The sequence below is a fragment of the Myotis yumanensis genome, unplaced genomic scaffold (assembly GCF_028538775.1).
Source record: "Myotis yumanensis isolate MYYU_CA2020_CCGP unplaced genomic scaffold, mMyoYum1.0.hap1 SCAF_15, whole genome shotgun sequence".
Classification (NCBI taxonomy): Eukaryota; Metazoa; Chordata; class Mammalia; order Chiroptera; family Vespertilionidae; genus Myotis; species Myotis yumanensis.
The window spans coordinates 50180621-50194776 of record NW_027223766.1 but is presented as its reverse complement, the minus strand read 5'-3'; the positions used below and the strand labels follow the sequence as shown (position 1 = coordinate 50194776).

At 48.4% G+C, this 14156-nt stretch overlaps 1 protein-coding gene across 1 annotated transcript in view; it reads right to left on the bottom strand.

The window, feature by feature from the left end:
* EFR3A (EFR3 homolog A) overlaps nt 1-2451 on the bottom strand; it is a 60532-nt gene extending 58081 nt beyond the window's left edge. Inside the window, exon 1 of the mRNA XM_070392351.1 lies at nt 2259-2451. Within this exon, the coding sequence (XP_070248452.1) occupies nt 2259-2268 (10 nt within the window). The 5' untranslated portion in view covers nt 2269-2451. The remainder of the gene's footprint in view (nt 1-2258) is intronic.
* Between the last annotated feature and the right edge of the window lie 11705 nt (nt 2452-14156).

Sequence of the window (14156 nt, the reverse complement as noted above, 5' to 3'; positions counted from 1 at the left end):
CAGTCTTGAAATCTGTGCTTAGTGACTGTTAATTGTTCTTGTGTCACAGCAGCTTGTCAGACACCCTTGCAGGGAGTTTTCTGAAGAAGAATCTATAGCAGCGGTCGCCAACCTTTCAGACCTCACGGACCACCAGTGGTCTGTGGACCACCAGTCGGCGACTGCTGGTCTATAGCTCCCCCAACTAACTGCAGTCACGCTCCTGTTAACATTCACGAGCTATGCAAGTGCTTAGCCTTCAAGGGTATTCCATGCTCCCTTGGATTCTACTCATCACTGAGAGCATCGATATTCCACACAAGTAATGGAAGAGCAAGAGCAGAATAATTCTCTGACTTGGAGCAAATGTCACTTTCAGAATTATAGCCTGGGAGACCCTACTAATCATCTCCAACACCTTCACTTTACATAAAAGCATCACCTTTATTTCACTAAACCCTGAAGGATGAGCTGGTTAGATTTGTGAGAGGCTCTTAACTCCTTTTGGCAAAAGTTAGCTTATTTGGAGAGCGTTTTCTTCCTAAAAGCATCCCTAAAGAAAGTAATAATTTTACTACCTCTGCTTATGCACTTAACATGCTTGAAATTTATCCTACACACGGAATTCCTTACCAGTGCTACTGTCCACTGCACTATCCCAGAAATTTGGGAGGTGCTGGCCACAAAAAGAAAAGTAAAGATGAACACTATTGACTTCACAGGGGTACCAGCAAGTGGGACCACACTCTTGTGCAATTACAGAAGCTGTACCATAATCAATATTAACAATAACAGTGATAAATAACAAACATTTTACTTGTCGTCCAGTCAGATCATGGAATCTGCACTCTAACTGTGCGAAGTACAGCAGGGCTCATCCTTGCGTCATCCTGCATTGCAAACCACACATTTTAAAAGAAGCGTGTTTTCCATATCCACTCTATGAAGCAACATAGCCTTAGAACATAATAACTAGCACTGTTGTTTACTTTCACAGGATTCTTACGGTGCCATTTCACCAGTAAATCCCACTGGAAGCCTTCACTTCCCAGAGCAGAGGCGTTCACCCTCTTCCTTTCGACCACCTCAAATATTCACGGAATAACACGAACTCAGAAATAACAACGTGACAACAACGATGACGGTAATCCTCCAATCCGGAGGAATAAAAATACAAAACCCAAGAACAAGAGTTAAGGCCACACACCTGGGAGGTTAAGAAAACAAAAGCCACCTTACCCCACACACCTGTGAGGAGTTACAGTAATTGAAGGTTTGCCACAGAATCACATAAACCTTTCTAGTGTCAGGAAATACCTCCTCTTTACCCGCCACTAGACAAAACGTGCATCTGAGTCTGACCTGGAAATCCAGTGTCCCATATGTCCACCCAAATACGGGCAGTCAGGGCTTATAGAAACTAAGAAACACGAGCCGACAAGACAAGCCCCGGAAGATCCTGCAGGGCAGAGCACTCACTCCAACCCTCCTCATGCCTCCTCTCCATCCAGACCAGACCGGGCCACTGAGTCTCAAGTCACGCTGCCATCCATTCCCTGGGTCCTTTTAAAATGGGTCGCGGGTAGTACCGTGCAAATGCCTCCCCCATTCCGTGATTCTCACACTTTACGGTCTCTCCCCGTAGATTCCGGGGCCCAAACTCGGGAATCTTATTCTTCAAAGTGTCAGGTGAGGAGCCCTACACCCGACGGCGTGTTTGGTTAATGACCTGCCAGGTGAACCGCATCAGGTGGACCAGCAGCCAGGACTTGGGGCATCTGACCCTAACAGGCTCCCCCAAAGCACACCTACGTCAACCCCCCCCCCCCCCCCGACGTGTTGCGAGGACTTGGGGTGCCGCGGGGCAGGACCCTGGGCCCATGCATCCCACCAGGCGACGCCTGGACCCCAAGGAGGTAGGAAGGCGTCGCCGTCACCTCCACTGGCCCATCAAGTTGCACTTGGCTCGGGAGGGGGCTGGGGAAAGGGCTTATTAGCCTTGGATGTCCCGAGGTCTCGGTGACCACGCGCTCTGCCACTTAGTAGCCTGCGTCCTGAACGCTCGGCCTCAGTTTCCCCATCTGTGCAACGGGCTCGCGCCACCCCCCGGAAGCCGAAGCCGAAGCGAAACTAACTGGGCAGGTGGCGGGCACTTCCTGGCTCTCCCAGCCCCGCCCCGCTGCCCGGTCCCCGCGGAGGGCGCGCCCCGCGGGCCGCAGCCTTTCGGCCCCCGCCCGGCTCGACCCCGGCCCCGGCCCCAGCCCCGGCCGGCCACTCACGGGTAGGCATGGTGACCCGAGCCGCGCTCGCCGGCGCTCGCTCCCAGGCTCAGCGGGGCCGCGCAGGTCACGCCGTTGGCACCATGACGCGCCGACGCCGAGCCGCGGGGGCCGGGACGAGGCGGAGGGCGGAGGGCGGAGGGCACGGACGCCGACCCCGCGGCTCACGCAGCGATGCCGGCCACAGCTGCCAGGGCCGGCCCAGCTCCACGCCGGACGACGCGTTGGGCGTCCGCACGGCCTGACGTCAGCACGTCGCCGACGCCCAGGCCCCGCCCCCACCGGTCGCCGAGCTCCGCCCACAAGCGATCACTCCGGGCCTGGGGGGCGGGCAGCGCGGAGGGGCTGGAGCCCGGCACGTGCGGAGGGCAGCGCACCGAACAACCTGGCGCTTCGTTTATTGTCAAACCCTAGGTTTGAGTAATGTTCGTTTCCACGAATCCTTATTCGAGGGGCATTAGCAATATTGTTTCCTAGTTTAAGATGTTTGTGAAGAAAAGCGTGGTGGCTGTCGGTGCATGAATACCTACCCACGTAGCTACTGTGGGCTTTTTCTCTTATGAGCTGTTGGACTTGCCCGGCCTTCTGTAGTCTTTTGAGACGCGCTGAGCTCCTTTAGGGTGATGGCGGCGCATTTTTGGAGAGCACTGGAAAGGCCATTTCCTCCTGCCCTACTGGGGACTTCCAGAGACATGTTTACGCCTCGGGAGTCACTCTCCTCCAGAGAGGCCGGCAGGCCACTGGCGGAGCCATTTTTCTTGACACTCCGAGTGTCATTAATAACGGATGCATCTAAGTCACCCGGCTAAGCGGCACTCGGAGCCCGGGCATTCAGCAATGCCCTGCACTTCGCCAGGCACTGGGGGCTGTGGGCAGCCTGCGCCCAGGAGTAGAAGGGAGCCACAGAGGCCTGACTTTCTCAAAGCGCTTCAGGATCCTTGGGTGCCTGAATCACCTGGGAACCTGTTTAACCCAGATTTCTAAGCTTGGAGCTAACCCTACTGAATCCCACTGGAGGACGATTCCAATGCATGTTTAAGAACCTTTGTCCTAGGAGGTGGTGCCCACATTCTGGTTAAGAAATGATACTGTGCCGGAACCGGTTTGGCTCAGTGGACAGAGCGTCGGCCTGCAGAATGAAGGGTCCCAGGTTCGATTCTGGTCAAGGGCATGTACCTTGGTTGCAGGCACATCCCCAGTGGGGGGTGTGCAGGAGGCAGCTGATCGATGTTTCTAGCTCTCTATCTCTCTCCCTTCCTCTCTGTAAAAAATCAATAAAATATATAAAAAAAAAAAAGAAATGATACTGTGCAGCATGGAGAGAAGAGAAGATAAAGAAGGAAGGCCTGGCTGGGGAGCTCAGTTGGTCAGAGCGTCCTCCCCGATAAGCCAAGATTGTGGCTGTTGATCCCAGGTCAGGACACATGTAAGAACCAACCAATGAATGCATAAATACTAGTAAGTGGAACAACAATTCTCTCTCTCTCAAATCAAAAATTAAAAAAGAAAGCACCAGGAGCATGGGGGACATTCACCTTGAATTTCTTGGGAAGAAAGCAGAATTTGAATTAGCAAGGACTTGGCAAGTCCATCAAGAGGCTGGAGGAGGGTGGAGGCAAGTCAGCGTGAGTCACAGAAGCTGGTCAGAGTCTTGATAATGGTAAAGGCCAAACTACAAAGTACTTGGCCAACACTTCTCCTCCCACACACTTGCATGTTTTCATTATCTATGAAGTCTTTACCGCTCCCACGTTTTCTCCCCAAGACGTTCACAGTGTCTCCATTTGCCTCCACTGGAGCACTTTTCCATTTGAATCCTAATTAAACTGTGCTAAGTGTGTTGGCATTCTACCACTGGACTACAAACTTTTCAGAACATGGCAACAACCCATTTTCTGTTCATATTTATGTATTTCTCCCTGGCCCACAGTAAGGGGCTAACACATATTAACACATTGCGGACGGATCAGGAGAATTCTCGCTTCATATTACACGGTGTTTTACAAAGTATCATGCTTTAAAGAGATATTAGCTTGTAAGGACAGGTAATAAATAACTTTAAAATGCAATGGGTATTTAATTTTAAAGCGCGCCTTTAACATTTATGTAAAACGTTTTTTTGTACTCGTTCAATAGAAACTTACCTGGCCCCTGGGCAAAGATAGCAATAAAACTACTGGTCCGCAATGTGTTAATTTAATAACTATATAAATATAAGTACATATCCATTCAATGAATAGGAAAATAAAACAGCTAAAATAGAAATAGTTAACGACTTTACAAACAAGCTTGGAATTTGTCCTTGAAGAGGCCATTCTCGGTTCTGTATCCAGACAGTTGTGTATCTAGCATTACATCACCAGAGGCAGGGCTCCACAGAGCAGAGAGCATGGAGGGAAGGCCTCAATACTTACACAGAGGGGCGGTGCCCAGTCTTGGTGGTGGCTGCAGAAAGGGAAGAGATGAATTTTACTGCAGAAGAATCCCTGGGATTTGTTGGCTGCTACTTGGGAGCAAAAGCGAGGCATCTGTTGGTTGTGTAACTCCAGGGTTGGCATACGGAAACCCAGGGGTGCTGGGAGAACCGCAGACAGGGTGGGAGGACCCCTGCTTTCGGGAGAGGGCATGACGAGGGGATGTGAGCTTCTCTTTGATATATTAAGCATCCAAGGTTAGACATTCCAGTGACTAGGGCTGGGCACACACACCAGGCTGAAGGCAGGCAGAGAAATCTCAAGGTGGGAGATTTGGGAGTCTTTGGCTCAGGGACAGAGGCTGGAGCCAGGAGTCAGAGAAAGCCAGGGAGGGAGGGTGTTGGAGCTAAAGAGATGGTCAGAAATAGAGGAGATCCAGAGGGCACGGTGCCCAGAAGCCAAGGGCGGATATGTCATTAGTCAAAGAAGACACAAATCCCAGAGGCATACAGTCCCACATAATGGATTTGGTTCTTCTTCTTCTTTTTTTAATCCCCTTGGTCTCTTGCTTTTGTGTTGTTGCCAGAAATAAACATCAGCAGCCAAAGAGGGTGAGGAAGGACTGCTGAAAAGCAGGAATGATACCATCATGATTGTTGGGTCGTCCATACCGCACTTAAGTGTTTTTCCAGTCTGGACACATAGGCTATGGGTAACACTGTTACTATACAGACTGCCTTGATCCAAATCCTCTGATTAAGTTCTGCCTGTGGGTCTCCCCAACCCCGACCCCTCCAGCTTCTGAGAGGACTGTTTCAGCACCTTGGTTAGTGCTTGATCTGAGAGTTTGCCTCTCCTGGACTGCTTCTTCTGATCCGGCAAACACATCCGCTCTGTCTGGTGCTCCTCACTTGAGGCTTACCGGGAACTGGTGGGAACTGGGCTTTCTCCATCTCCATCAGTCCTCACACTGCCCGGCCCTTGTCCTTGCATAGTGTGTGTGGCCACACCGAGATGGGACACCCGGTCCCTTCTCCAGAAAGGCCGCCTGCCTGAAAATATCGATTAAAACGACATTAGATCATTGTCAACATCCTATTAGAGCATTAGCTTTTAGCCCAAATTGCCCCAAATAGCTCTGCTTCCCGTTCAGTCCAGTATTTGTTCCAATTTCTAAATCAGGCACTGAGGCGATTCACTTTTAATTAGCACGGAATTTACTGTTCAAAGGAAACTGCCAGCAAATTTACAGTTGATAGGAAATAACTGTAAGAATATTTGCTTCTCCCAAAAGTGGATTCCCCGAAGGTCATAATGATGCAATTTGATGCTCTGGTTGCTTAGTTTTCTTCCTCCCTAAAGATATCAGTAACATGCCCTTTTTGTTTCATTACCTTCCATTTTATTTCTGCCATTGCTTAATAGTGACTTGGGGCTTTCCAGTTCTCATGAGGCACAAAAAGCAGACTTTGGACTTAGAAAAGCTGAGTTTGAATCCTGCTTTCCCCCTGACCTGGCCTTTTGACAGTCTTTGACCTCTCTGAACTAAATTCTCCTCAATTTCAAAGTCAAGAGCCATCCCCTTGTGTTGTGATGTCCTCTGAGTCTGCGCAAGGCAGTCGTTCTCAAACTGGACTGGCCTTTGGAATCACCAGGGAAGCTTTAAAAAAAACACCAGGACCCCACTCCCAAGATCCCGAAGTGATTGGTTGCAGCATGGCCTGGGCTTGGACTTGGTTTCAAAGCTCCTCAGGTGGGTCTGTGTGCAGCCAAAGTCAACTTCACTGCTTCAGGGAAGAACTGAAGGAAGAGGAGGCTCCAGTTCAGAGTCTCAGAGCTCATTTCTGCTGCCAGTGGAGCTCATGTCTTTTGACAGCACTGCACTCTGAATTAGAATCATCTCTTCCACTCACATGCCGGCCAAAGGAGCTGGAAACACTTATTTAAAAAAAAATTAAAAGGCTAAGCCTCTCATCCAAAAGGTCACTGCCCAGCCCTTTCTACGCCAATTAGGACACTGTGCCAGGCACACATTCCTTCTCTTCCCGGGAGCCAATGTCACAGGCACGAGAGGAAGGGAGAGGGAGAGAGGAATAGAAACATCAGTGATGAGAGAGAATCATTGATCAGCTGCTTCCTACACGCCCCTGACTGGGGATCGAGACCAAAACCTGGGCATATGCTCTGACTGAGAATCGAATGGTGACTTCCTGATTTCTGGGTTGATGCTCAACCACTGAGCCACACCAGCTGGGCAAGGGGAAACTCTTTTAAATATAGTGGTATTCTAATATATGCCTAACCCATGGACACAGACAATAGGATGGTGAGGGCCTGGGGCAGGGGATGGGGATGGGCTAGAAGAGGTCAATGGGGGGGGGCGGGGAGGGGACATATGTAATACTTTCAACAATATAAATAAATAAATAAATAAATAGGCAGAAATGAGCAGCCTATGTGAAGGCTCATGGGAAGGAAAGGAAAGGATGACGTATGAAAGCTTAGAGCTGAGTAACATTCCCCCTCTGTTACTGGGCCCTTAATCCTGCCAGCTCTGTGGTGGTCGCGACAAGGAGTCATGAACAAGCACCTGTTAAAGAGGACAGTGAACTTCAGGGGGACAAAGGCGGGGCTTCCAGGTCCAGCTTCCCTCTCCCTGGGAAGATTTCACCTCCAGCTGCCAACCTCAGAGGATTTGGAATTTGGTTTTCGAAGGAAGAAGGCGATCTTACTAGTTTACAGAGTCTTCAGTGGGGAAAGGGACAGGTCCTTGAGTTTGGTGATAAAGGATAACCAGGAACAGTGAAGAGAGCATCTTTACCAGAGTATGTGGTCTGTGCATCAATGAAGAAGAAACAGACGGGGAGGGAAGAAGGGTACAGAAGTAGATGTTTGGCAGCAAAATGAAGGGGGATCTAGTCTCCCGAAGAAGGGATTAGTTGGCCAAAGGAAACCCCAGTGATTCCTGAAACATGGCAAATAGAATCCCCCATTTAGCTATTAAACTTAATTTCAAACTAATTGTCCAAAACCACAGTGAAGTGTGTACCCTTTTAAATGGTACCAGAAAAGGCAAGCTTGGTGGGGTGTTGCATTCTGAACATAAGGGACCATCAGATGACTCAGATAAACAAACACAGCGGGGGAACGAGCTGTGGAGGAAAGGAGAGAGAGAAAATGCCACCGGTTTCTGTTGATATGACTGCTCATTCACCATCGACGTAAAGTAATATCATTTTACATAATTAGGCAGGTGCCAGAGGTAGACATTTAATAAGTCGATTGTAAACCTGCCTCATTTAATTGAAAATCTTTTAAGGATAATTTCCGCCCATTGCTGTTTCTTCCGATATTTAATAAAATGGTTATTAACATAACCTGCCCTGCTTTTTCTTGTTTTGCAACTGTGCTGAGACTAAAAGAAGGCCCATCTTCCCAAGCATATCAAGACATATTATGTTAATAAATTTGGTGCAACCTCACATAAACCACATACAGTTTCCGAAGGCTGGTATAATGATGCAGAATAGTGGAAAATACTAGTATTTTTTTTATCGCATTAACAAAAGATCTTTGCGGATTCCAATGATCCCAGTCGTAGAACAAAATACACTCTGTCCAATGGAAAATACATGTTTTTAAAAGACATACATGCCAATTAGAATCTGAAGAAAATACCAGGTATGGTATTCTCTTACTCTGAAACATTTTGCTTCAGTATCTGGAGAAAAAATCATGTGGAAAGAACAACAGAATCACTATCAAACATGTTTTCATTATTATTTGATTAACACCCTTCTCTCTGTAGACTGTAAGTGCTGCAGGGCAGGAGCCAGATCTGCATTTGCTCACTGCTGTGTGCATGGTATCCAAGAGCACTAGTTCTTTTACATAGTAAGAGTCCAATTCATATTCATGGAATGAATGACATGTAACAGTCAGGGTTCAAAGTCTGAATCAACAGAAAACAACTCTGTCTGGTTTAAGATAATTGGGTAACTCACAGGATAATCAAGAAGGACTGAGGTGCCCAGTTGGCGTGGCTCAGTGGTTGAGCATCGACCTATGGACCAGGAGGTCACGGTTGGGTTCCTGGGTCAGGGCACATGCCCAGGATTGCGGGCTAGATTCCCAGTGTGGGGCGTGTAGGAGATGGCTGATTGACGATTCTCTCTCATCATTATGTTTCAATCTCTCTCTCCCTCTCCCCTCCTCTCTGAAATCAATAAAAAAATACACATTTTTTAAAAAATAAAAGCCTGCGGTTTCAGCTCAGAGGTTCCAGATAGAAACAACACCCGAGTCACGGGAAACCAGCCTGATGAAGTGTCACTGGGCTACTGCTCCCAACATGGATACACTATTGTCACTGGCATGACTCACTGACTTTGGACACTGCTACTTTTTCCTCTGGCAACTCAGCTACTGTTGCTGCTGTCCACCCCAAACATAGATCCAGTGAGTCTCACTCTTTTTCCCCCCCCCATCACCACCTTCCAATTCAAAGTTTGGTGTGTGGTAGGCATGGTTGAGTCAGGTGCCAAGAAGGAGTAGGCAAATAACTAGATGGCATTTTCAGGTTGTAGTGGGAGAAGGGTTTTGCCTTACCAGGGGTGGGGTGTGCTTTCACACACAGGAAGGAGGTTTAGATGCTGGGCAGCCAAAAATCATGGCAAAAGCTCACCATTTGGCTGCTCGACATCTACATGTTCACTGTTTTCCCCACATGTACAGTATTGAATCTCTCTCTCTCTCTCTCTCTCTCTCTCTCCAGAAATCACCGAAGAGAATGCAAATATTCCTCATAAAATAAAAAAAATATTTTCATCTTCTCCCTCAAAGAATCCAACACAAAGTCACTGGAGTTACCAAGTCCCGATCCAAGTCTGGCAGGTCTGGGTGTTTTCCATTCTTCTTCTAGTCCAGTCACAATCCCATCTCAATACTCTATCCCCTACGGAGGTAAACTGTGACGCCGACGACCAGTAATACACCTTGTAACACACAGTGGGACAGGGAAGAGAGAAGAAAGTTGGTCACTACATTTGTGTACACGTGAGACAACGAGGAAGAAAGGGCCAGTAGATGCCGAGCCCTAGTTTGTGTAATTGCTGCGAAGGCCCCGTGGGTATTTATGAACGTGTGACTTCTCTACTACCCACTTCCCACTGCCTTTGACTTCAGCCTTCTTCTCAGCTGTTTGAGCACCTCTACTTGGTGGAGTGACCCAGATCTCTATTCCCGAGGTGAAGTCCTTTGTGTTCTGTCTGCATGGGGCTGCTGTTATTATTCCATTAACTTTTGCCACAAGAGGAAGCAATAACACCAAAAGGCCATCTCAGGGGATCTCCTGGATTCAGACGTAGCCTTCCATGCACCATTGTGGAGTAAGCAGACCAACCTCTCCTAGCTGGTCAGAGTTCATCATCCCAACCACCACCTTAGCTCTCATGTCCCTTGTTCCTCGAATAGGGGAGCCTGAAGAGGCAGGTGGCAGCTCAGCTCCCCATTAGGAGAAAACAGTGCTATGCACCCCAAAGGAAGCATGCCTCTCTTGGACACTAAATTATCCAAACCATGAATGCCTACACTTGTGGGAATGGAATGCAATGTTTTCTGGCTATCGAGGAAAGAGCATCCATCTTATCTTGCTCAGAGCATAAAGCACATCTTATATGCATAATTATAATTTAGTCTCACAAAGCAGCCCAACTGGCATCATAACTAAATTTTCAAGAGGCCTCCCCACTGTTCTAGAAGGCCAGGAGTCCTTGGATGATGGGGTACACGACAACATGAATGAGTCCTTGGGCTTAAAGCTCTACATTTTCTCTTCACTGTAAAATGAGGATCTTTGTTCACAGCAAAGTCAAATGCAATGCCCGGATGATGACTAAGGCACTTAGAAAAGTCAGGGATCTCCCAGCAGAACCTTTGTGGTCAGGGAAAACTCATTTTCAGATTCCGCAGGGAATCCCAAGAAGGAGCATTTCTGCAGTGGGAAGGGCCTTCTTGCTGCAGGGGAGGGGAGGAGAGGGAAGCACATTTCTGGTCTTTCTCCCAGATCCAGACTGGGAGGTGGATTCTGCCTCCTGTGTGTGGAGGTCACACACTAGATTGGCAAAGACTCAAGACTGTCCTCTACAGAACAAGGAATTTGAAACATGCAAAGCGGCAGGGAGATGAAGGTTAGAACTGAAAGGTGATGCCCAGATGCCTTAGGAAGGATCCGCCTGCTCCCCTCGGTCCCCTTGGTCTACTCTCCCTCCCTGAGCCCCCACAAGCAGCTGTAAGGACCACTTAATGGCTGCATTTGGGGTGCGGAATAATTGCGGTCATTTCACAAATAACCTACCACCCAGGTTTACCCATCCAGACAGACTCTCTGTTGCTGAGGCAGATTCCTTTTACCCTCTACACTTTTTACAGGAAAACTAGCAAAAGGATAGATAGAAAGAGCTAGGTTGTGCATCTCCAAGCCTTTTCCCGTGTGAAGCTGGGAGAAGCCAGGGGTGTCACTGTGATGGCACTCCCTCGACTTGGAAGGAAACAACAGGTGTGGAGCAGAAAGGTTCTCCCTTTAACAATAATTGCAAGCACCTTTCTTTTCTTTTGAATGAATAAAGTCAAACTACCCAGAAGATGATGTGCCATTTGTCCAGCAAAATCCTTCCACGCTTGAAAACGTCATTCAAATCTACCTCAGCAGGAGTTGATGTATTCTTTGTTTTCCAGGCAGAAAGGACAGGATAACAAGTATAGAAGCATGGGATCATGGGGAATTGCAAGTTTTTCAGGACTGCTGCCAAGAAGAGGGAGAAGGTGGGGAGAAGGGGAAACATGGGTAAGGGGATGAGTTGTATCCAGTAGCCCAAGAGTGGCCAACGCCAAAACTTGCAGGTGAGGCAGGTCACCCACATGAGAAGAGGGGCTGTTGGGGCCCTGGCCAGAAGGGCAGCTGTCACTCAGTTCCAGCCAACTGTTACCATATGGACTGTGAGAGCTGAGCTGCCTGATTTTCCTATTTTTATGAGAATCTGGAAATACAAATTTCCTATAAAATTTTTCAGTGTTTAAATACTGCCACCTCATTTCTTTTTGAATCATTGACTAAACATGTAGTGGGGCTAATACGCCCCATAGGCCACCAAGCTGGGTGCTCACTAGACCAAGACAGGTCCTCAGACAGGATTGTCATATTTATTCTTCACAGCGCCCCCAAGAGGTAGGTGATGTTATTACCCCATTTGACAGCCCCTGAGACTTATGGTTAAGTAATTTCTCCAGCATCCGAGTCCTCCTACATGGCAGGTAGAAGCCTTTTCAGACAAATCCTCCCTCTCTCTTCCCTGCTCTGTTCCCCCACAGCCACCCGTATACCCACTGGCACTGTACTTGTTTTTAAAATATGTTCTTATTGATTTCAGAGAGGAAGAGGGAGGGAGAGAGAGATAGAAACATCAGTGATGAGAGAGAATCATCGATCAGCTGCCTTCTGCATGCCCCCTGCTGGGGATTGAGCCTGCAACCCAGGCATGTGCCCTGACTGGGAATTGAACCACAACCTACTAGTTCATAGGTCAACGCTCAACCACTGAGCCACACTGTCTGGGCTATTTTGTCTTTTTATCATTGAAGGTGCTGAGACTGTGAATGAGTCCTCCCTGACCTCCCCCGCTCCCAGCACTCTTCCAAGTTGCTCCAGTACTTTTACTCTCCGTCATTAGTTCTTTATCCCGGGATGCAGAGAAAACAGAGGGAGATGGGGATTCCAGCACGCCACGCCCTGACACGCAGGGATCGCCTGGAGCAGACTTTGTTGTCTGGTTTCCACGCATGACATCTCCTTTACAACCTTCTCTTTCTGTACGTGGGTGGCCTGCTGACCCCTGCCGTGTGAGGCCTTTAGAAATGGATGGGGAAGAATGGGACATCCGTGCTGCCAGCCCACGCGTCCCAAGCTTCTCCTTGGAGAACTCATCCCTCCACAAGGATCCAGGTCAACTAAGGGAAGCGGCTTGAAGTTTCTAAGTTCCATTCCTATTGCAACGGAAAGACATTTGCCTATTCGAAAAGCAATTCGGAAAATGCAGGAAGACACTGTCTGGATTGCTTTTGTCTTGGTCTTGAAACCTGTGAGTCAGTGATCTGTCAGAAGAATGAGGAAGTCAAATCGCAAGAGATGGTGCGCATCTGCAGAACATAATGCAATCACGGCTGTGCAGGCTGGCGCCCCAGAGAGATGGAGCAGCAGGTCCCTGCGGGCAGCGTTTGTTGTGCCTAATCATTTGGTTTTAGTCTTGACAATAGTCTGTGGATGTTTGTGAAAGAGGTCCCTGTGCTCCGCTAATAGAGAGCTTTTAATCACACCATTAAAATGGGGAAGGAGGCAGGCACAGAACCCACAAGGATGTCACCTGAAGGGGACATTGGATCGAAATGCCCAGTGAACCGAGGGCAGAGCTGAGAAACGGTTTGGGAATAAAGGCAGTCTGGGTGCTCCCCAAACATGATTCTGTGTGCACTGGCTTTAAACGGGGGGGAAGTTATCTGGGGAGTGTGCAAACAAACAGGAGCGAATGCTTTTCAGAAGCAGTTGTTACATAAAAATATTCAACTCCGTTCGACTGATGTGAATTGCATCCAATTTGTTGTTTTTATTTTCCTGAAATGCCAATCTGTCCACAAAGACATTTTAAGCAGGAAAATGTATTAGGAACTACTTTGTGCAAAAGAAGAACACCAGCTTCAAGAGGGGGGTTCAGAGACGGTGTGGACCCCCCTCTTCCAAGATCTCAGCATGCAGAAGGGGAGAAGAGGTTACATGTGTCTGTCAGAGTTCCTAGGTGCAAGAACAAAAGTCACTTGTTTGGTTTTTCTCTTGGTGTATGACAAACGACCCCAAAACCTAGTGGCTTACAACAATAATTCAGCCTGGCTGGCGTGGCTCAGTGGTTGAGTGATGACCTATGAACCAGGAGGTCACAGTTTGTTTCCCGGTCAGGCCACATGCCCGGGTTGCAGGCTCAATCCCCAGTGTGGGGCGTGCAGGAGGCAGCAGATCGATAATTCTCTCTCATCATGGATGTTTCTATCTCTCTCCCTTCCTCTTTGAAATCAATAAACATACATTTTAAAAAAGAACAATAATTCATTGGCTGTCGTGATTCTATGCTTGCCTGGGCTCAGCCAGGAGGCTCTGGCACGGAGTCCCTCGCATGGTGTGACCAGTTATTGGCCGTGACTGTGGTCAGCTGAGGGCTCGCTGGGCTAGATGTCCCGGATGGCCCACTCTCATGCCTGGCAGTCGGTGCTGTCCGTCAACAGCGACCTCAGCTGGGCTACAACCAGAGTGCCTACTCTTGGGAAGTATAATTAAAAATGAAATCTACTCCCAACCCAGAAAACCTGTCCCCAGAGATGGTGGAGAAAGAAAACAGTTTTATTATTGCATGAACATCAAGCCAGAATGCGATGCACGTCA